We start from the raw sequence: 22,216 nt of genomic DNA, 5'->3' as shown, positions 1-22,216 counted from the left end.
GAAGAGGCCTTTTTAGGCATCAAAAATATAGGATCTCTCAAAGTTAATCAGTTGAGGAACTGCAGCTGCTGTATCCCCAACTTCTATTGGAAAAGGTAAGACTTGGCTCCCTTTGAAATCAAATAAGGCTGTTACGGAAAATCTACTTGATACCTTTATCATGAGAAAAAAAGCCTTTACTATTAATTATCCACACTGACTTCCAGAGCTATTATTATAGGAAACCACTAGATATAAGAAAAATAAATACTGTGATGGGCAATCACAATCCTTTACAGCTTCTTCTCTTTTACATAGGTTATTAATACATAAAGTCAACCCACCAATACTATAAATAATGTTTCTAAGCTATTTTAACAGCCCCTAGCAATACCATGAATAAGGTATAAGGCCTTTTTAAGCAACAACAAAAACCAAACACAAACAAACAAAAGCATTTTAGAAGGTAACATTTTACACATTTCCTGAAGCACAGCGTTAGAATTTGCTGTCTGAAGAAGTATGGATTGCTTTCTTTAAATTAGACATAGCAAAGCCATTTTCTTACAGTGTACTCAGTCATGGAGTCCTCACTGGGGCCTTGCAGTACCTGAGAGGAGCCTATAAACAGGAGGGAGACCAATTCTTTTTACGTGGGAGGATAGTGACAGGACAAAGGGAAACAGAAGTAAACTAAAACAGGGGAAATTTAAGTTAAATTTTATGGGGAAATTCTTTATTCAGAGTGTGGTTAGGTACAGGAACATGTTAGCCAGAAAAGCTGTGGGTGCTCCATCCCTGGAGGCATTTAAGGCCAGGTTGGATGGGGCCCTGATCTGCTGGTTGGCAGCCCTGCCCCCAGCACGAACAAGACGAAGTAGATGATCTTCAAGATCCCTTCCAACCTAAGCCATTCTATGATTTTTTGACTTAGTAGAAAAGCTCAATTTTTAAAAATGTTTGGCAATAAAGCAGTGTAACTGAACATGTCAAGTAGCTTTATAAAACATAAATCTAGCTGACATAAGATTAACTGAAAAAGATACAAGACAGAACCCATAATTAAGATAGAAAGATGTGAATACCCTTTTAGGGTGTCTCTAACAATGCTGTTTAAGTAGGTGAACAAAGAGCACGCTGCAGCATTTTAAAACTTCCAATAAGCCACAAATAAAGAAAACATTCTGAATGAAGCACTGAAAATCATTTCATCTGTTAACCTACCTGAAGTTTATTCATAATTTATAGTTTTCTTAATATCAACTTGAAATTGCTTGCAATAGTGAAATAATACTTATCTACGGTTGCTTATCAAAAGTAACAATCAGATGAATAAGGACACAAACTGCAAATGATTATCCCCTAAACATTAACTAATAAATAAGGTTTTGCGAAGAAATTGAAACATAAAAAAATGACAGTACAAACAAGACATTATCTAACTTCTCTTTCACAGTTGACTTTTGCCACCGAGGCCAACAATTACCATCACGCTGTCTACTACAATAACCTTCGTTACACATAGTTTAACATCTTCTGCTCCTCCTTCTACCTAATTACCATTTTTCAAAGACACCTGCTATAAAACAGTCTGTCCTACTGGCTGCCAGAAAACCCTACAGCTGCCTTCTAGCTCTGTTCTTTGGTGTGGGAGAACAATGTGATTCTTACAGAAGTTCAGGTTTGAATTTTAAATTCACAACTCAGCAGAATTACTGTAAGTAAGGTTCTCAATAATTTATAGGCAGCATAGCTTTCCTTGACAGATCACACACTGTAAATGTAATTTTTACAGTCTATTTGTGAACGACCAAGCTCTATATAGCTTCATTCCCCTTTTTCCTGACAGTTCTCAGACTTCTTCCTCTCTGACCCTGAAGTTCACCCCAGAAGCATTAGACCTTATAGTACAACTCTTGCTGACTTTATGTTTGAGATAAAAAACTTTATATAAACACAACTAACAATTCTATTTTAACATTTAAATTACAGTGCAAAAGCAAAAAGAAGCATCAACCCATCAGAACACGCAGAAGGTAGTAACATAAAAAGGATACAAAAGCTCTACCTGACAAAACAAGAAGCCTTGATTAAAACCTCAGTCTACAATAGGCAAAGTCTGCCTTGGCCAAGTGAAGGAAGATCTTTTACCTGATAGAACTTACCAGGAAGCAGACAGGTCAAGTTATGTAAGCACAGCTTGCAAGTTTCTACAGCTCCCCTTCCAAAACAGCTTATTATTTAGCTGAGGTTTTGGTCTTTCCTTTTTATTTAATTTTTCCTTCCCCCAAGGAATAGCTCATTCATTAATGGCATGCAGAGCCATGCATGAACATGCAAACATCTTGCATAATTAAAATATCAAATTTTCATTATCAATCTAGGTTACCTACTAAAAAAAAAAGTTGTTGGTCTTCTGTCATGATAAACAGAATATGATACAGTGAGATTTTTAAATATTGCTTGATCTTCATTGCATGTCTAAATAATAGCAAGTGCAGTACAGAAATATTTACATATGATAATTCCATCAAAATATTTGATATTTTCATTGAGATTAAAGTAGAACTATGTGCTTCAGTCCTTAATCAATTCCAGCCTTCCACAATACCCATCTCAAGACTTGAATTCAAACTAGCTTGAGTACAAAATGTGTTCTGCTCTTCAGGCAGAAAGACTCCAGAAGAGCATTTTACAATGACCCATCTGGCAATTTTACAAGCCAGGTTCAACTGCCTTAAATTCAAGTGTAATCATAATTGTAGAACGTGTTGGGGTATTTCTGTTTTTAGAAAATGAATACAGGGAGATATGAAAGTGTTTTGTTTGTGATCTAGACCCAACAGTTTGTACTTTCTATTACACTTATACAAGATGACACAGGCATGCGTAGGTATCCAATGACTGCCTAAATCAGCAGGCAGCACACCACAACAGGGACAAGTACACACAGCGATACAATTGGTGCTAAGGGTGTGCCTACACTACATACATTTGAAAGGCGGTATTGGTCTAGACCATCTCCAGTCTCTTTGTATGGAAGAATATTTTGGGTGCTTCGAACACAGACTTTTTGATTTAAGTTTCATCCAAAAGAAGACGTCTTTACACAGTCTGAGGGTCATCTGTGAGGCAAATCAAAGTCGGAGACAGGGAGGAACATGTCTCCAAAAGTACACTCTTGATCTGAATACTAAGGTACGTTCATCCAAGTAACTCTTTCACACAGACATGCATATATATATATCTGAATACACGCATACATGCAAAACTGGCCTAAAAGTGAGCAAGTGCAAGGTCCTGCACCTGGGTCAGAGCAATCCCAAGCACAGATATAGGTTTGGAGGTAAAAGGCTTGAGAGCAGCTCTGAGAAGTATTTGCAGGTATCAGTTGATGAAAAACTCAACGTGAGCCAGCAGCGTGCGCTTGCAGCCCAGAAAGGCAACCGTAGCCTGGGTTGCATCAAGAGAAGTGTGACCAGCAGGAAGGGGGAGGTGATTCTGCCCCTCTACTCTGCTCTCATGAGACCCCACTTGGAGTACTGTGTCCAGTTCTGAGGCCCTGAACACAAGAAGGACATGGAGCTGTTGGATCGGGTCCAGAGGAGGGTCACGAAGATGATCAGAGGGCTGGAGCACCTCTTCTGTGGGGTCAGGCAGGGACAGCTGAGCCTCTTCAGTCTGGAGAAGGCTCCAGGGAGACCTTTTAGTGGCCTTCCAGTACCTGAAAGGGCCTACAGGAAAGCTGGGAGGGACTTTTTATTAAGACATGTAGCAACAGGATGAAGAGAAATGCTTTTAAACTGGAAGAGGGTAGATTCAGACTAGATATTAGGAAGAAATTTACTGTGAGGGTGGTGAGACACTGTAACAGGTTGCCCAGAGAGGTTGTGCACGCCCCCACCCTGAAGGTGTTCAAGGCCAGGCTGGATGGGGCTTTGAGCAACCTGGCCTGGAGGGAGGTGTCCCTGCCTACAGAAGGGGGTTGGAACTAGAAGATCTTAAATGTCTCTTGCAATCCAAACCATTCTATGATTCCATGACTTATCATAATGAACACCAACCCCTACAAAAGAGCATTCAGTTTGAGAGGTATTTATTTTATTTCATATTTTAATAAAAAAAGGGAGCAAAGTCTTCAAGTTGGATTATACCATAATAGCCTTGGAAATCAAATTATTTGTATTTTCTTTGCAGCTTGTTATTTATTTACAAAATAATGTAACCACTACATAACAAATAATCCTTTTAAAAAGGATTAAAACATTTTTTATTGAGCTTTTCTTAAAACTAGCACATTTCTCAAAGTTGAATGCTGATACCAATCTTAGTGGTTCTTAAATGATTAATAGCGGAGTTGGAACCTGAAAATTGGCATCCAGTATACTATTTATAACTTACATTAAAGAAACATTTTGTAATCCACACAGAACAAAATGCAATCAATAATCACTATACCAGTTAAAAGCTCTTTATCCTTAATTTAAAACCTTGTCTTTTTAGGCTGTAAGCTTTTTAAGGTAAAGCTAATAAAATGTGAACTTAAATTTAATTGTGGCTATGAGATATTATTACATGATGCATTAGCTTCTGTCTCTTGATCTAACAATTTTATTGCATGAATATCCACACAATCATCACAAAATTCAACAACTGTTCCTCAAGAAATCAGGTGCCTTGCTAGCAGAAGTCGGACGTTATCATATATGGATTTCCTACTTTGCCAGTACAATTCATTTTCAACTCTATTGATTAGCCCACAAGCCTGTCAAAATACTTAAATTTAGTAAGACAGACTGTACTATCAACTCCCATTGCACATTTCTCCCCATTTCTTAAAATAAGTTTCACATAATGTAACTTTAATGCAGCTGCTCAGAGAATTTAAGTTTTCCCTAACTTTCTGTTCTACTGTTCATATACTGTGCCCAATAACACAGACGCTCCTCTTACACAAATCTGCATCCTTTCTTTAATCAAGACATTGACAGCTGTATGACTTCTTTCATCCACCTGCCTGTTTTTAAGAAACTACCCAGTTCTGAAGATTTAACAACTCTATAAACAGAATATAAGCTTTCCTAACTTGGGTAACCATGGTAAAAACACTCTGGGGTTTGTAACACAGAAAACAGCCCTACAGTCAAATTCACCTTGCCGTTCTCATCCCCTCTTCTTGATCCTGCCATCATGTCCGTAGCAACTGCTGATTTGGTGCTTGCTTAAGCTCAGGAAAAAATACACTACTCCATAGCAATGTCACCTTTAATTAAACTAAATACCTGTTGTTGGTGTGGATGAGTCTTTCAGTTTTTTTTTTTTAATTATTTCATTGGTTATTCCCAAGCAACCCCCTATCCCCCCCCACCCCCCAAAGTATCCAGTAAGAATTTGCTTTTTTGTTGTTGTTGTTCATGGAATTAAGGCATATCACAGAAGTATAAAACAAATTTCCATTTTACTGTTCACCATCAATGAAATTTACACATGCAAATAAAATATAAGGATAAGAAACAAAAATCTCAACTAGGAGCAGTACTAAATTTTCAAAAGAAAAATAAACTACCAGTGATTTAACTTAATGAAAAAATCACCATCAAAACCATTATTTAGACTTCACAGTTCCATCCTTAACAGCTAACACTAGTACTTCAATTTATCACAAGTGCTTTAAGAATGCAGGCAGATACAGTAACCCTTTCATGGCTAAAGGAAAAAGAAAACCTGTATTTGAGGTCATGGTTGTGTGTGACCAGTGCCATGCTTTGAATATGTGGCCACATTACCTTTGCATTAGGAATATATTGCCTCTATTATCCACTACATACAACCCCCCACGTAGGGAGTTAAAGTAGATAAGTGACAAAGATGAAGGAAAGCAGCTAAAGTTTTCTTTTTTTTTTTTTTAAACTATATGCATTCCCAATAGCAATTAAACAGTGCTATTTCTTATTAATGAAAAGAACCTTAGTGATTTAAAACTTAATCTGATCTTAAATTTCACTGTGGCACAATCCTCACCATCTACTAAACAAAGAAATTACAAATTCAAAGAAGAATTCAGTGTAGTAGTTACTAGAGCCAGAGGGCTAATTAGAGAGATTTATAGGAAGACCACTTTCCTTGAGGTGAATACTGATGCTGACCTCCACTCCAAATTAAATGCTCACTTGGAGAATAAATCTGGAAATCTGACCCTAAGTGTCACAAAGGTCTGCTGTTCCAAGGATGCTGGTCCTCACAAAGCTGAACTTGCCCAGCAACTTAAACTGTGATAGATGATAATTGTTGTACTTTCTTTCAAATCTGAATTTCTCCCAATTGCAACTTTCAGAGTCAACATTCCTTAGAAAAGAAATGGGGTTCAAACAGAGATTAATTCATTAAAATACTGTGACTATAATAATCAGAGTATACTATAATGCATTTATAGATGCCAAAGGCAAAAAAAAAACCTCTGCTTTTCTCTGTTTATATCAAAGCAGCAAACTGCCTTATTACAACAAGGATAGGAGACATTGACCCAGTTAAATAATGCTTCCCACTTCACCAAGTGAAACAAGAGCCTTTTTTTAGAAATAGGAATGCTTTGCATCATTATGTGTCAGCAGTTGTACAGATTATAAAGAACAACAACAACATACTGTGAAAACAGAGACATAGAAAGATGTCATATTCCTTATGAATGCAGTTTGGATTTGAAGCTTTATTTTCATTTCAACTGAGACTTCAAAATATCTAAACTTTCACATAAAAATCAATGGAAACTCTACAATATACGATGCACAAAGATGCAAGAAAAGGACTTAATTATTACATGTGATGCCTTGGGTTTGGTTCTCTTTAAGTTATCGCATGGCACAAATTCAAGTGCTTTAATAAAATCTATTATATCAACAGGTTTAACCTTCCTACTGGAATTTATTATTCTCCATGAGATGACCAGATAATTTCATAAGACTTCTTCCTATGATCCCAAACCATCTGCCTTTCTCACTTCTAATTTTTATTTTACACAGGATGGACAGAATGGACACTGCATAGAAACAATCTCCTCTGGGGAGACTTAAAATTCCCTCCTTCTATTTTTTTTAACAGTAAGGCAACAAGCTCTGAATCCTTTCTCCTTTATTTTCTTTGCGTTACACTGTTTTGAAACTTTCTGAAACAAGCAGAAAAAGCTACGCAGCATCGTAAGCAGAAGGTATAACTGAGGAGCTAGTAAACATCTTCTCAGATGCTTAATAACACCAACAGGAGGTCAAACAGATACTCACAAAATTCAAATCTGTTTGTGATATAATGAATTATGCAAACGGACAGTCAAAAGAGATGCACCTAAAGGTAGTACCATTCTCCCTTTCAGAAATACTACAGCAGTAACAACTGCTACAGAGTATCATTTCAGTTTCATTTCTTTCACCAACTTCTCAAGCTATACATAATTATACAGCTATTTTTCTTAAATGAGAATCCAAAAATAATAATTAAAAAAAAAAAAAGAAAATATCTCAAACCAGAAGATATGAAAACACAGCACATTCAAAAGATTGTAATTTTAGATTTCTGTGTGCTATGAAGTAGTAGAACTTGCTCCATATGTGACTGGCTTAGCTCACAAAGACATCAAACGTTTTCTGCTTAATCCATCAGAACCCACACAAGAAAAACACACAGTTACAGCAAAGCAATATGCATTCAACTATAATCTTGGAAAACAAATTTCCAAAATAAGCCAAAAATCAATTAAAACAAGACTTAAAAATAGACATAGGAGGTGACTCTAATGTGTGTGCAAGATTAAAACAAACAAACAAACCAACACAGAGCAAGGCATGAATTCCAATCCCATATCTTATCCAAGAATGTTTTTTCTGCTCCCTAGTTCCCACTCCTTAATTCTGAAAGAAATCTCTGTTCCACTCCACCAATGAATACAGAGGATAAGGCATTGTTACGTGCGTTATATCATCACAATCAAGAGAAAAATCATTTGGTGCTGTGTTCCTCTAAGAGTCAGCCTGACAAGAAATCTCACTTATGGACATTGAAGGTGAGTGGTTTATTACTTTATTTTTTAATTTATTTTAAACACAACTGGCCTTATAGAAAGAGCACATTAGATCAGTCTCACACCCTCAGTAAAGCACGTGATAGGGTTTCAGGTAAAATTAGTAAAGCAGGAAACAAGAACAGTCAGCATAAGAATGTACACAATGAATGGGAAAAGGACAGACTAAGAGGCATGCATCAAACAGGTCCCATTACAATGGGAAGCACTGTGGCAGGTGAGGGCTACTAACACTACCACATGAGTCACTCTTGTAATTATATTCCGTGTTATCAGTTCTTTTGTGATCAGTCAAGATCACTTCATTTTAATGCTAGGAATTTTCCAGGAGAGAGATTTCCAAAGATACATACGTACTATTTACTGCACAAAGTGTACAAATGCCCAGTTAAACCCTACAAAATGAGTACAAATAAGGGTATGTACATTTAAAAATGATGTATTTAAACTTCAGTGATTACAGAGAAAAATCTGAGATGACAACCATAAGAATGAACAGTTACTTTCTATCAGATTAAAAGATCTGGCTCTTCAGTCTTGGAAAAAGATCAGGAACATATAAAATGGCTTAATAAATGTATACATAAGAGCAACTAAAAATTGTCAATAAAATCACTTAGAAGACAACTCCATAGCACGTGGCTTGAAATCAGCAGATTCTGACCCATCAAAAAATTAGACTTTGAAACAGCCTTGCACTGGGACTGAAAAACCAAACATACACACAAATCAGGAAAACAAACCTGCTTCCACACTTCCCTAGCTTTTAAATAAACATCTCGATCAGCTTTTGAAATAGTAACATAAGAGGTCATTTCCATTTCCTCATGGCTGTAAGGATACATGAAGTAGGGTACATTTTGACAGATGGGCATATAAAGTGAGTATCAAATTCAACACAATTCCAATGGGATTATCTTGTTATTTACTTCTTAAAAAGATCTACTTTCTGGTAGCTTATTTTGTAGGTTGCTCAGAGGCTACAGCCACTAATACTGCTGACCTGTGGTAACTGATTCTCAAGAAGCCAGAAGATCCCAAAGTATCATATTCCAAGATATCAGGCTACAGTTCCTCAGCAGGTACAATTTCCAAGTTTCTCAGTACTGATATAGTTAACCAGGCAAACTGCCTGGAAGAATGAGTTCCATATGGATGTTGTTTAGAGGATTTTACTAGAGAAATACAGGGATCGATTATAAAATGTTTAGTTATTAATGCAGGTGCATCACTGACAGAAAAGTTCCCTTTGCATAATAATGTGAAATCATCACAAAACAAATACAAATTGAATAAAAATGCATTTACAATTGTTACTGTGACATTGCCAATGAAAAATATTTGCACGTTGTCTGATAATCATTGCATATACTACTTATCTTTATTATTAATGTATGTTTTTTACATTGAGTTTTTGCTTTAAGAAGCTTTAAAGGGTATAATTTGTCTCTATCCAACTGTGAAGTTGCAAATATTTTCAGCCATGTAAGATTGTTTTCCCCCAAAACCTGCAGCCTGTTTAGCAGCTCTATTTAAATTGATCCAGAACAGAATAAAATTTGGATTTGTTACAGACAGAAAAATGTATCATCTTATTAAAATACAGTTTTGTTTGTACATTCCCAGTCAACTTTCAGACTGAAACCTGCCAAAATAGAAATCAAACCCATGTGCATAGCACAGCAAAATAAAAGATAAAAATCTAATCAAGCGCCCATGAGCACTGTCAGAATATCACATAATTTGCCTTTTTTTTTTCTTTAAGAAAATAATAAAAAAAGAAAAATGAAGATTTCCCTAGTTGGACATAACCATTCTATTTTGTTCCTCTTTCCATCTCACAGAAAACGAATACATTCTCCTTTGAAGTTATTCCTCCATCTTGCAAATAACAGATTCTGCAGTGTAACAGAAAGTAGAAAGCAAGTCATTTTGCCATTTTTGTACTTCTTTCTCTGAAACTTTGTGGGCACTTTACAACAAAATTACATAGAGTTACTGATGACAATTACTAAACAAGAACATATTTGTTATTAGTGATATTTAGTCAACCTATGGCTTAAACACCAGAACTTATTCTTCCACTAACAACATTCCACGCCAAGTACAAAGGCAGTGACAAAAGAGAATATTAAAAACAAAACCAAACGAGCAGTCACAATAACACAGCAACTCACCCGCAAAGCTTCAATTACGAGGTCTCGTGCTTCTAGTTCTCCTTCCATTACACTCAAAAGCATGCGCAGCTCCGGCTTGCTCAGGTTATCCACATCGAACTCTCTTTTCTGTAAGAAACAAAACACTGATGAACACACTAAATAAACGACTGCAGTGGCTAATGCAGATCCATAATACAGACATATCAGCATTCTAATTATGGGTTTCTCTAACATCCATGACTGTCAAAAGTTGAGGTGGCTTTACGTGCAGCTACAAAGTCAAAGTAAGTCACAGGGAAACCTTTTTATTTAAGGTGAAGAAATTAAAAGCCCAGTAGCGTGACACTGGTTCAAATCCTCTACTGTTGGAAGAAATGGATCATTCTAAGTCTCCTGAATGACACAGGTGAAATGTTAAAAAAATAACTAAGTGACAAACATTGCATAGTATCATAAAGATTGGAAAAGACCTTCAAGATCATCTAGTCCAACCATCAACCATCACCCCATGCCCACTAAAACACGTCCCTCAGTGCCACACCTACACATTTTGTGAATACCTCCCAGGACGGTGACTCCAGCACCTCCCTGGACAGCCTGCTCCAATGCCTCATCACTCTTTCTGAGAAGAAATTTTTCCCAATATTCAACCTGAACCTCCCATGACACAACGTGGGGTTATTACCTCCCATCCTCCTGCTGTTACATAGGAGAAGAGGCCAATCCCCACATCAACACAGTCTCCTGTCAGGTAGATGTAGAGAGCAGTGAGGTCTCTCCTGAGCCTCCTCTTCTCCAGCCTCAGCAATCCCAGTTCCCTCAGCTGCTCTCTGTAAGTTCCTGTACAACCCCACAGTGACAGAAATGTTTCAGCAGACCTGAAACAGCACACCAGGAATGAAGGCAAGAGAGAGTGGCAGCCTTATATAGAGAGGAGCAGGGTCCCCTGCTATTATTACCCACAAAACCACAGAGGTAGGAGATGAGTCTGCTCACCAAGCCACAGAATGCTAACAGTAAGGACTGCTTAGTGAATTCAAAAGGGCATCATTTTAAAGGAGAGAAAACATTCCATACACCAGGCTCAGCTGAGCAGCATGATCAGTAGCACACTATTCACTGAGAGAGAACAGTGAAGTTCTTGCTGTGATGTAGATGTGTCTTCTAGCAAAGCCCTGAGATACAGACACATATCTGTCTTCAATATGAGATAATCAGTTGCCAAATTAGCTGAACTGCTTATCTGGACATACTACCTGTTTTCCCTGAAGGATGAAGTCAAGTATAAGAGCTCAGCTACCCTGGCACTTTACTTCCTCTCAAAAATCCAATAAAAATTAAAGTACCATTTCTTCTGTCTCAAGGCAAAAGGAGAGCAGAAGAGTTTTCCTTCCCTCAGGTTAGAAGGTCACGGATCATAACTTCCCAAAAGCTGTAACTATATTAGATTTACTCGGAGCTCCATTTTTTACTTTGCAGCTCAAACAGGTGCACAAATGGCTAGTGAGAGCCACATGCCAGAGTATTAACTGGTCATATTCAATGTACAGTGGACTTAGCTTCCTCATGTATTTGAACAACATGGAGCAACAAAAAGGACTAATGATTTCTATTAATCATAACCATTTCTGGGACACGGCCATCCACTCCAACCAATATTTCTAGACTGAACAATAATTACCTTTCATTTTTCCTGCCTGGGTCAGCTACTGCTGTAATCCAAAAGGTACCTCTTTCCTACATGTCAATGAATCATGGAACATAACCTGTCTCTAAAGGCTTTTTCATAACATGTGCTGAAACTCCTCACAATTCTACACTTTGTTCACAATCTATGGATGTGTATGTGCAAAGTTACTTTTAGTAACTAGATCTTCCTTATAAAATCTTGTGTAAGTGGACTGGATTTTGCCTCACAGGCTGCAGCATATCTCATTCCCAGTAGTTCTAACCATTAAATTTAAAATTTAATTCAGTCAGATAGCAGGACCCACTTATGCACCCCTTCTTCTATGAACCACTTTATAATGTCTAAAGGCTCAAGGACAGTAACTGATTTACTCACATAATTTCCCTCTAGAGAGAAAAAACTGCCTCCATTTCTCAAATGGAAAACTGATGCAGAGATATCGAGTACTTTTCCCCAACCACAGAAAGCAGTGTCAAACAGTAACAGACTGACATCTCCATTCAGTGGTTTCCCCTTCTAAAATCTCACTGCCTCATCTGTCGAGATGCCCAGCACTTCTGGTAGGCACAGCCAAAGTGAAAAGGTGCACAAGGGCAAGAAACATCATCCTACTCTTCTAAGTAAGTAAATTCAGCTTTTCAGGAGGTAAAAGCTCTTTGTCAAAGGACTGATTGTGTGTATCACAGCTGAAACTTTTCATTTCTAAATTGCCTACAATATATAAATAAAAATACTCTTCTATTCATTACAAACCAGAGGCACAACTCATCAGGTGAAGTAACTATGAGCTTTTTATTTTTTATTTTTACTAAGCATCTGATCAAAGCAATTAAAGTAAATTTTACTCAAGTACATACTTCAAACTAGAGCATATGAAAAGACATCAACAGCAAGTAATTCAGAGTGCTCTCTGGTAATTTTAAGTTAGATAAACACAAAAAATGCTAATGGAAAGACATATCAATGACATACACAGCTCAGTTTTCATATTTTTTATTTTGAAAACTTGAAATAAGAATGAGAAAAACCACTTCATAGATGAACAGCTCTAGTAGATCAGACTAAAAGCCCACTTAGCCTGTTTCCAAAAGCAGCCAATAATGGCTGCCTTGAAATCACTACCAGAACAGGACAAGCACATAATGATGCTTCCCAGAAACACTCTCCCAGCCACCAGCAGCTTTCAGCTTATGCACTTTCTGAGCCATAAATCACAGTTCTGCGTGTAGAAGTCCTTGACGGACATACTTCACATGAATCTGCCCCTTTGCTTTTTGAATCTTTGTGTAATTTTAGAATCCATAGCATTCTGCGACTCAACAATACACTGTGTGAAGAATCATGACCTTTGTTGTCAGCCTGCCCCATTAGCTACTTTTGTTTGGTGTGTTCCAATTGATTAAACCTAGATATGGCATACGATGAAATAGAGTTATGCTTCCTCAAAGACATCTTCTGGAGACCAAGCACGGCAGGCTTGCTTGAAGTTCTCACCCAGATGAAGAATTGCTGGCCTAACTTTTAGTGAAAATAGTTGTTTAGTCCCAGAAAAAAAATAATCTTCCTAACATCTTCCAGTGGAGCAGTAGCTCTTACATCGCCAGAAAGTAAAGACTCCATTAGTAGCGCATGGCTTATGTGTCAGCTGGGGTTTTGCTACAATAGGTCTGGTAGAGTGCCAAGCTGTAACAATTTCACCAACGATTTAAGAACTATGTAACCAAGCCATCCTCTACATCGGTTCTACATCACAGATATATGAATATGTTGCCCCAGGGTGAAATTCGGCATACGCTGCCAGAACGCAGGAGATATTTTTTCACTCCTTCTTTTGGATTTTAAAATGTCTGGTTTATTTGATTTATAAAGTAACTGAAAAAGACTGCCTCAAAAACTTCATGTCATTTTTCAGACCAACTTTGTAAGGGGTTTGTGTTGCCTGGTAGCAAGAACACTAATAGAGAAAACAGCTGATTAGCTCAAACTCATTCAAATACTCACATATGCACCACAAAAATATATATATTGCCTACATATAGATATAGGCAAAATGGTGACCTGCACTGCACCAAGATGAAAATGAGTTCTACCTTGAGCAATGAAGATGACAAAAACAATTTCCAAACAAGAGAAAGCTGAGACAGGACAGCAGTGATTAACCTGGATGAGTGTTTCTCTCCCCAGATCACCTTAGGAAAGAGGATGGAGTGGGAAGGTTACCAAGAGGCAAAGGAATGGAAGATGCTCTTTCCCACATTGGTGATTATTCAGAGGAGAGACGACAAAAACCTTCAGGATAAAGTTTGTCCCCACCACCTCTCAAGAAAACAACCAAGTTTCTAGTGAGGGGTTGGCAGTACCAATAGTTTGGTTTTGCTGATTTAACCCAGTCAGTACTACTGGCAACCTTAGGAGCAAAGGGTGTCATTGACTACACTACCACAGCAGCTGTTAAAAACTCCAGCACCTTCAGAAGTCTGGATAGGTCAAGCAGGAAAGCCACAGAAAAGCAGGTTAACCGGATTAATCAGAGGTGACCACAAAAAACAACCTCCTTCCTGCTCAGAAAGCAGCTAGACGGCCTATTTAAAGATGGAGCTGGTTGACAACCCAGGACCTGGGAAGCATAATTAAGGGCTGAAGTGGAAATACAAGAAGGGAAGAGAAGTTTTTCAAAAAGAGCATAGGAAAACACAGGAAGAGTCCTTTCAGAAGAGAAGGGAAAGGTACAAATCTACATTTGTTACAGACTTTATATGGAGCTCCATTAAATACATACAAGAATCCTCTTGAGGATTCGCAGAGTAGACTTCCAAGATGAGCTTTTAAAATAAAAGGATGTGGTATTAGTTATTAGTTGTACAATGTAATCTTTTAAGATCACGCTGGCCCACAGCTGTCAGGTCCATGATACTAATGCACCAGGGAAACATAACCCTGATTCATGTATTTGACAACCTAAAGCATATCCAGGTAGAACTCATCTGAACAAAGATAAGCACGTTACGACTAATTCTATTCTGTTGCCTGTACATAACTATCTAGTGCAATCTGAGGTATCAGAGAGACCTTTTGGAGGCAGGTAGGTATGATATAGAATCACCCACGCCATTTGGATGGGTGGCCAGCTGAGATACCACAAAATGCTGCATGTGGACTGCTAATGGCAGCCCTGAGGACAGGACTGAGACACCTAAAGGAAGACTGAAGGCAGTGTGTGAATGAGGTGAATAATCTCCTGCTATATGCAACAGAAAACCGATCAGCCCAGCCAAAACAGCCAAGAAAGCAATTCAGCTAACCAGCCCGCAGAACTACTCGCTTGAGGCTCCGCTTGAGGTATTGGTTGGATTTTCACTGACTGTAATAGGATAATTAACACTGTGCATATATGAAAACACATTTAAGTGTCTTGAATCCCACTAATACCTCCAGGAGTCACCAGCCTATTCACTCCACTTAAAACCAGAGAAATTCATAAATCTGTTTCCAAAACAGATCATTCCTTGTAACCACTTCATTCTTTCCACCGAGTATAAAAGAAATTTTCAAGACCTAGCACAGCGTTAACGTGGGTACATGTGCAAATGAATCCCGATTCTTTTCTAATAAAAAAATCTCTGCAAACAGAAAATAGAAAATAAGTGGTTACAACAGCCACGCAGTGTCCATGGATAGTTCAGAGAATACACAATCTATTGTTTTTGGCTGTGGAAGGTCTCTTCTTTAGGCTGAAATTAGAGAATGAATTTGACACCATGCTTGTCCAGAAGTTATATTACGTAAGAATACATGTTCAGTTCTTACCACACCCAAGACAAACTCAAGAAGTAAGATGTGACCGATAGAAAGGTTAACATCCAGGACTTAGATACAGTTTCATACAATCTTACCTAAGAGAACAGGAGAGAACTTGACATGCATTTAATTATTCCCATCCATTAGTCCAATGACTTACTGAATTGATCACCACTAAAGTTACCTGTTTATTCCGCTCCCTCTCTTCTCCAAGCACAGCTTTTTTTGCTTTCTGACTGTTTTTTCCTTAAAGGTTTTCATTAAAAGGCAGGGGGGTGGTTTTGTTTAGCGGGTGTGGATATATTTTTTTTGCTCGGGCTAACTGCAAAACTTTTTAACAGCTTTGGCATTAACCATAAATAAACCTCAGAACTGAGAAATGTATTCTGGAAACCAAAAAACAGCCCACAGCTCCTCCAAAATTAGTAAGACACTGACCTTTACGCATACCCAGATATTCTCACAGCTGTTAAAACGCGTTTGCAAACTATGAACAGCCGCAAAGGTACTGAGGCATCTTTGATTTCAGGGTAACTTAGGTATCTACGTATTTTTTTTTTTTTTTTAACAGATCTAGGCTTTAATCAGCCCTGCTGTGACCATGTTTAAAACTGTTACTTAAGTTTAACGGGGAATTCCTGTTCTGAAAGTCACTTTCAAGTAAGCCACTTCTAAGGCAAATAGTATGATTTGATCTAAATATTGGTACACACTCTTGAAGTTCTCTTTAGAACTACTTGCAAGTCTTTCAGAATTTGATATCTTACCTTGTCCTACTTAAGACTAAGAAACAATGCCCAGGAAACCTTTACTTCACACACCAAGGAAGGCAGTACCTCTAGGCCTACTGACTTCTTCCTGTTTACATATGTAATGATGACACAGGGAGGAGTGGGTGCAGAGGCAGACCTCCCACTGTTGTTTTCCTACCTCGAGCTCCTTCTTTTCCCTTTCAGCTTCATTTCCATCTCTATTCCCATCTTGCTATGCCACCTTTGAGGCCACAGCAAAGCCTCTCTCTCCCACACTTACACAAACATCAAAGCAGTTGGGAAAAGAACAGGATGTATTGCACCCTGAAGACTTGTCCCTCCTCACCATTTTCACACACACCAGTCTTGCTGTGCTGCCCCTGTGCACTTCACTCTTAATGAGTGTGACGTGTCCTCATTTGGAAGAGAAGAGATCCTACCAACAAATGAAGAGAGGCTGTGTGGCCAGCCATGGAGGACAGCGGCACAGAACACAAAGGGATGTAGGTTGGGCTGGGAGAGGAAGAGAAGACAGCAGGTTGGGTAGCAAGGCTTGGAGCACATCCCTGCACCATAAATCAAGAGCAGACACTCATTACACAGGAGACACAGAGCAGCAGCAGGACAAAAACCAGACAACCGTGATGTCTTTGCATCACACCTACATGTCGGAACACCACAACTGTATTATGCATCTGACTAGATGAAAGTAACTTCTTTGAGCATTAGCACTACACTGAGAACTTGTATTCAGACGAGGATCATGGTAGTTAATTAAAGTCCTTTTGCAAGTGACTATTTTCCAAGATGTATAGTCCCTAATAAGAGATATAGGCTTTGCTTTTCAAGGGTTATGATCTCATTTTCTGCTACATGTAGTATTTCTCTGATAAGAATCTTCACAACTTATTTGTGTCAGCCCGCGAAACTGATGTGACCAAAACACTATTTAGCATTTCACTGTATTGTAGAATGGTAGTAGTAGAATGGCAATTCTACTACAAATGTTCTTCCAGATCAACAATGAATACAAGCTAAATGTAAAAACTTACTAAACGTCACTATAAAGTGCCATGGAATATCTCTCTGCTTATTTTGTTTATTCATCAATTTTTAATCCACTTAATTTTGACAGTTTTTTTTTTCCTGCAGCACAACTTTTTATACTGTTACTTGATCCATAGCAAACCAGACTGATCTTTTCAAGTACGTACAAATCGTTCTCAATGAAATTTTGACAGATGAAGACAGAAAATAATCCCTACCTGCTTCAGAGAATCAAGATATCATTCCACCAATATGCTCTATGTGTACAGAGCCACCAGAAAGGATGGCCTTTTGGAGAAAAATACCTTTTGTGTGTTGGATCACTGGTCAAGAATAATCAAAAGTAGAGATTTTACTGGATAATGTTAACAAACTCTGTTTGAAATAGCAGGCTTTTTGTGCTGTTTGTTCAACATCTACCAAAGCTATAACGTGTGACAAGCTGGCTCTCTACATGTAGCGGGTAGCATTCAATATTTCAACAAGATGACTGTCAAATTGAATTATTTCTTGCTATTATATAATCATTATTTGGTAGACAGTACGCTGATGGAAGCAATTCAAAGATGTCTTGTAATACACACCCATGCTTTCCTGAATTCTAGTCCAAATTACCCCAGCACGGTTTCACTGGCTCAGGCAATCATGCTGCAGAGGTATTGTAAAGGACAAGACCATTCCCATGCCATTTTACCTTGTCATCCTTACCACAACAAAAATACCAATATTTTGTGAGAGATGACTGGGAACTCAGAAAGATAAGGCTATCAGCCTTACTCCTGAACATAACTATAGAACAGCCTGGGGTTTTTCAGTCACTTTCTCTAGGAAAGGAAAGAACAACAAGATTTCACATTTTCCATATTTGATCCTTTTCTGTGATGATTCTAAGAATATTAAAAAAAAAAAAGTAGTTTTGTTTTCCTTTTCCCGGTGATGTTACTGATAGAGTACCTGCTGGTGTACAAGATAGAGGAGTAACAGCATTTAGTATGAAAACACCCTGCTGTACTGCTTACACTGTATAATTTGCCTATTAATAATTACTATTAAAAACACTGTTCCTACAATTTCCCATTGCATCATTTGTACAATCAGCATTCTGAGAACTCAACCTAAAACTGTACAGAGTTTTGCATGACTTCCAATATTATCACCTGAATGCTTACTATCACCCTAACAAGTAAGCTGATGATTCCATTCATAATTCTATATCTTGAATATAAAGACAAAAGAGACTCATACTAACTCTTCAATAAGAACATCAGAGTGTTGTACAAATATTTTTAAAAAGCTTTCCATTGCACAGAGGTGTTACTTTGGCATACAAAAACTAGAATGAAATTGACAACTGAATGCCTGTAATGCCAATGGATTGATTGCAAATTAAAAGTCCTTTTAAAAATATTTTATTGCTGCTTGAGTACAGCTACTACTTCAATTATAGAGCAACACACAGGTTACTTTCCAGTATCCACAGTTTTAGAAGGATATTTTAAAAGCAATGTGGTGTAGAGCTATCACTCCTACATGACAACGAGCACCAAACTGCATGGCCAGCAGATGCAGCGCTGCCCAACAGGGCAGTGTTGGAATACTGCTTCATTATGAGCTACTCTTCTGAGTTCTTCAAACTCAGGAAAAAAAAAAAAATAATAAAGGCAGTAATAATATGAACTGCTGAAGAATTCAGCATAAATATTTTTTTACTCAAAGCCAGGGCTTAGAGAAGTGTTTAATATTTTGCTTTTATGAACTGTTACCTTAACAGTCTTTCATGTCACAGTTGTGCCATTGTTTCAGAAGAGCAATGTTATTCACTTTGTAAGGTTTACCTTCCCTCTTTTTTTTTAATATATTTTTTATTTTCTTATTTAAGTAAAACTCAGTTTCTACAACAGGGCAGAAGTTAATCTTCCTTGTGTGCATTAACTGTGCAGGCAGAACACGGTTTCAGGTAAGATTTGTGCCTGCTTGAAAGAAAATAAATAAATAAGCCATCGGCATCTTCAATCCCACAGAAGCCGGTGTCATCCCTCCTTCTGGCGTTACTCCCTTCAGCAATGATCCAACCTCAAAGGCGTACCTCAACGCTTTTAGCACCTAAACTCGGCGTTTCGTTACACGGAGAGGCGCGCAGGGGCTGCTCTCGGACCGCCCCGGCTCTCCCACAGCTGCACCCTGACGACCGCCAGCCCCGCCGGGGCCCCGGGCGCTACGGGTAGGGGAGAGCCGAGGGGCGAAGCCCCGCTCTCCCACCACGGAATAGGCGACGAGCCGGAAAAGAGACGGCAAAGGTGGGCAGACGGAATCAGCCTGCATTCGGCCGTAGCCCCGCACCGTGCTTGTCTCACACACCGCCTCTCACAGCCGGCTGCTCCGGGAGTAGGGAGCCCGACGGCCCCTCCGCGCAGCCCCGCCGGCCAGAGCCCCTCACAGCTCGGGGACGGGAGGAAAAGGGGCGCTGCCCCGGCGCCCCTCATCCACACAGGGAGGAACGAGAAAGAAACGGGGGAAGGAGACAGAGAGCTCCTGGGAGCGAGGATTCAGATGAGCGCTTCCCCCGCGCCGAGCTGCGGGCTCCGGGCGCTGTCACCACCTCCGCTCCGGGAAAGGGATCGGAGCAGCCCCGCCGCGCTGCCCAGCCTGCGCCCTCCCCGCCCCGAGCCCCTCAGCCGGGCGGGCAGCGGGAAGGAACAATGGGGCAGCACCCGAGGAAGGCGGACGGGGAAAGAGGGGACCCCCTCACTCGCCCCTCTTCTCCCCCGGGGCGGGACAGAGATCCCCGCCGCAGCCGAGCCCCGTCCCGCCCCGGGGGAGAAGGAGGGCGGAGGGACGGAGCGGGAGAGGCAGGTCTCCGGGCACCGTTCTGCTCCGTCCCATCCCCACCGCAGCCCTCCTCGCCCCGGTTGGGTCCGACCCCCCTGCCCGGTTACCGCTGCCGTAGCCGCCGAGTCCTCCTGGGCGCCGGAGCCCGGCTCGCCGCTCGCTCCCTCCGTCGCCATCTTCCCGCTGTAACGGCTCCGGCGCGGAGCGCGGCGCGGAGCCGAGTGGCAGCCGCCGCCGCCCGGCGCTTAACCCCCTCCCCGCCGGCACCGGGCCCACCGGCGGCTCGGAGCTTAACCCCTCCGGCGCCGCGCCAACGCCGCGCTGCCGGCCGAGGCGAGCGAATCCCGGCGTTGGGCCACCGGGCGGTCAGGTTTCCCCTCCTCCCCTCCGGCCCCCGCCATCAGGCGGCCCGCAGCCAGGCGGAGGCGGGGGAGCGGGACCCCGCCGCGGGCCGCCCGCCCGCCATGGTGGCTGAGGGGAGTGCCCCTGGCACGGCGCGGCCCGGGCCCCACGCAGGCACCGCTCTGCTCCTTGCCCGCCTCCCGTGGCTCGGGAGTGGGAGAATGGAGAGAAACGATAGAGGAGAAGAAAGAAAGAGCTCGTGCGGTGGTGGGCTCGGCTCACCTGCCCAGTCAGACACAGCCGAAGTCTTGGAAGGAAAGGTGCCTGTCTCTGTCTAGGGGGGCTGACAGGGGTGTGTCAGAAGGAGCACCTTTCCTGTCACCTACCTGCGGAGGATCGGAGAGGACGCTGCTGTCGCTGCTCCTTGTTTACTGACATGTTTACATGCCAAAGTGGCTTCTAGCCTGTAAGGGTGCGCTTTCATGCAGGCCAACCGCAGGGGGCCAGATTAAAGCCTCCCCATGCAGCCCTAAAGCTCGCTCATCCCGGACTGAGGCTGCCCTTTGCCATTCCAGACCACGACCTCCTCGCTCAAAACTTGTTTTAACCTCTCCAGAGGAAACTACTACCACACAGGCAGTCTGCCCCTCATAGAACATGTTGGTGCTGCACCACCTGCCTCAAGGCCTTACCTCTGTGCTTTTCCCTTACAGTGAGAACCCACTTGGTAAACTATAGTTCAGCCTGAATGCACTCTTCCAGAACCAACATAAGTAGTGACAAGCAAAACCTGGGACCTGTTTGTTCTGCAGCCACATATAACTTCCACAGAGAACACAAATAAACACACTGAGCCTTGCAGGTCTCCTTTAATGGGGCTTCCTTGCTTCTAGGTTTATAATGAATTCCCTTGGCACCACAACCAGACAAAAATGGACCAATGTCTTCCCTTGATCGTAGACAGCAAATGTTCTTCTAAGCATGCTTTACCTAAAGATATGATTGGGAACGTACATGAACTTTCCCCTCTGCACACCCAGAACAGGAACCAATTAGCCATTAGGGGAATAAACGACGGTAATATAAACATAGTCTGAACAGAGCAGAATTCAGTGTGCGGGGTCCATTACAGAGCACAAAAACTCCAGTCAAACAGATGTATCCTTGGTTGAGGGTTGATTTTATGTTATATTTTTTTCCTTAAAAATCATCTAGCTCCCCGCCTACTCAAGTTTTACATTTTTTATGACTGTAGTGAGTGCTCATATCCCTTCCACTGCTGAAACAGAGACACTCCATTGATGTCAGAGCCCAAACCTACTTATTTTTCTCAGTTCCCAGAACTCAAATGCCATTTAATTGGTTTTACAACCTAATGTCTCTTGCTTGCTTAACTGAGAGCAAAGTACCATAATTATTATTTTTATACAATTCTAACAGTATTTGGTTCTTTGCCATTGAGAAACCCATTGAAAAGTCACAGGTATCATCATACTTACTTTTCTCCAAAGTGCTTTTAAACATTGAAGTTTTTTAACTGGTTTGAGAA

At 40.5% G+C, this 22,216-nt stretch overlaps 1 protein-coding gene across 1 annotated transcript in view; it reads right to left on the bottom strand.

Moving 5' to 3' along the window:
* CTTNBP2 (cortactin binding protein 2) overlaps nucleotides 1–20,512 on the bottom strand; it is a 75,525-nt gene extending 55,013 nt beyond the window's left edge. Inside the window, exons 1-2 of the mRNA NM_001098539.2 lie at nucleotides 20,433–20,512; nucleotides 10,228–10,335 (exon numbers count right to left, since the gene is read on the bottom strand). Of these exons, the coding sequence (NP_001092009.1) occupies nucleotides 10,228–10,335; nucleotides 20,433–20,501 (177 nt within the window). The 5' untranslated portion in view covers nucleotides 20,502–20,512. The remainder of the gene's footprint in view (nucleotides 1–10,227; nucleotides 10,336–20,432) is intronic.
* Between the last annotated feature and the right edge of the window lie 1,704 nt (nucleotides 20,513–22,216).

This window comes from Gallus gallus, chromosome 1 (genome assembly GCF_016699485.2).
Source record: "Gallus gallus isolate bGalGal1 chromosome 1, bGalGal1.mat.broiler.GRCg7b, whole genome shotgun sequence".
NCBI classification, from domain to species: domain Eukaryota; kingdom Metazoa; phylum Chordata; class Aves; order Galliformes; family Phasianidae; genus Gallus; species Gallus gallus.
Note: the sequence above shows the minus strand (reverse complement) of the source record. Positions and strands in the feature narration are given on the sequence as shown.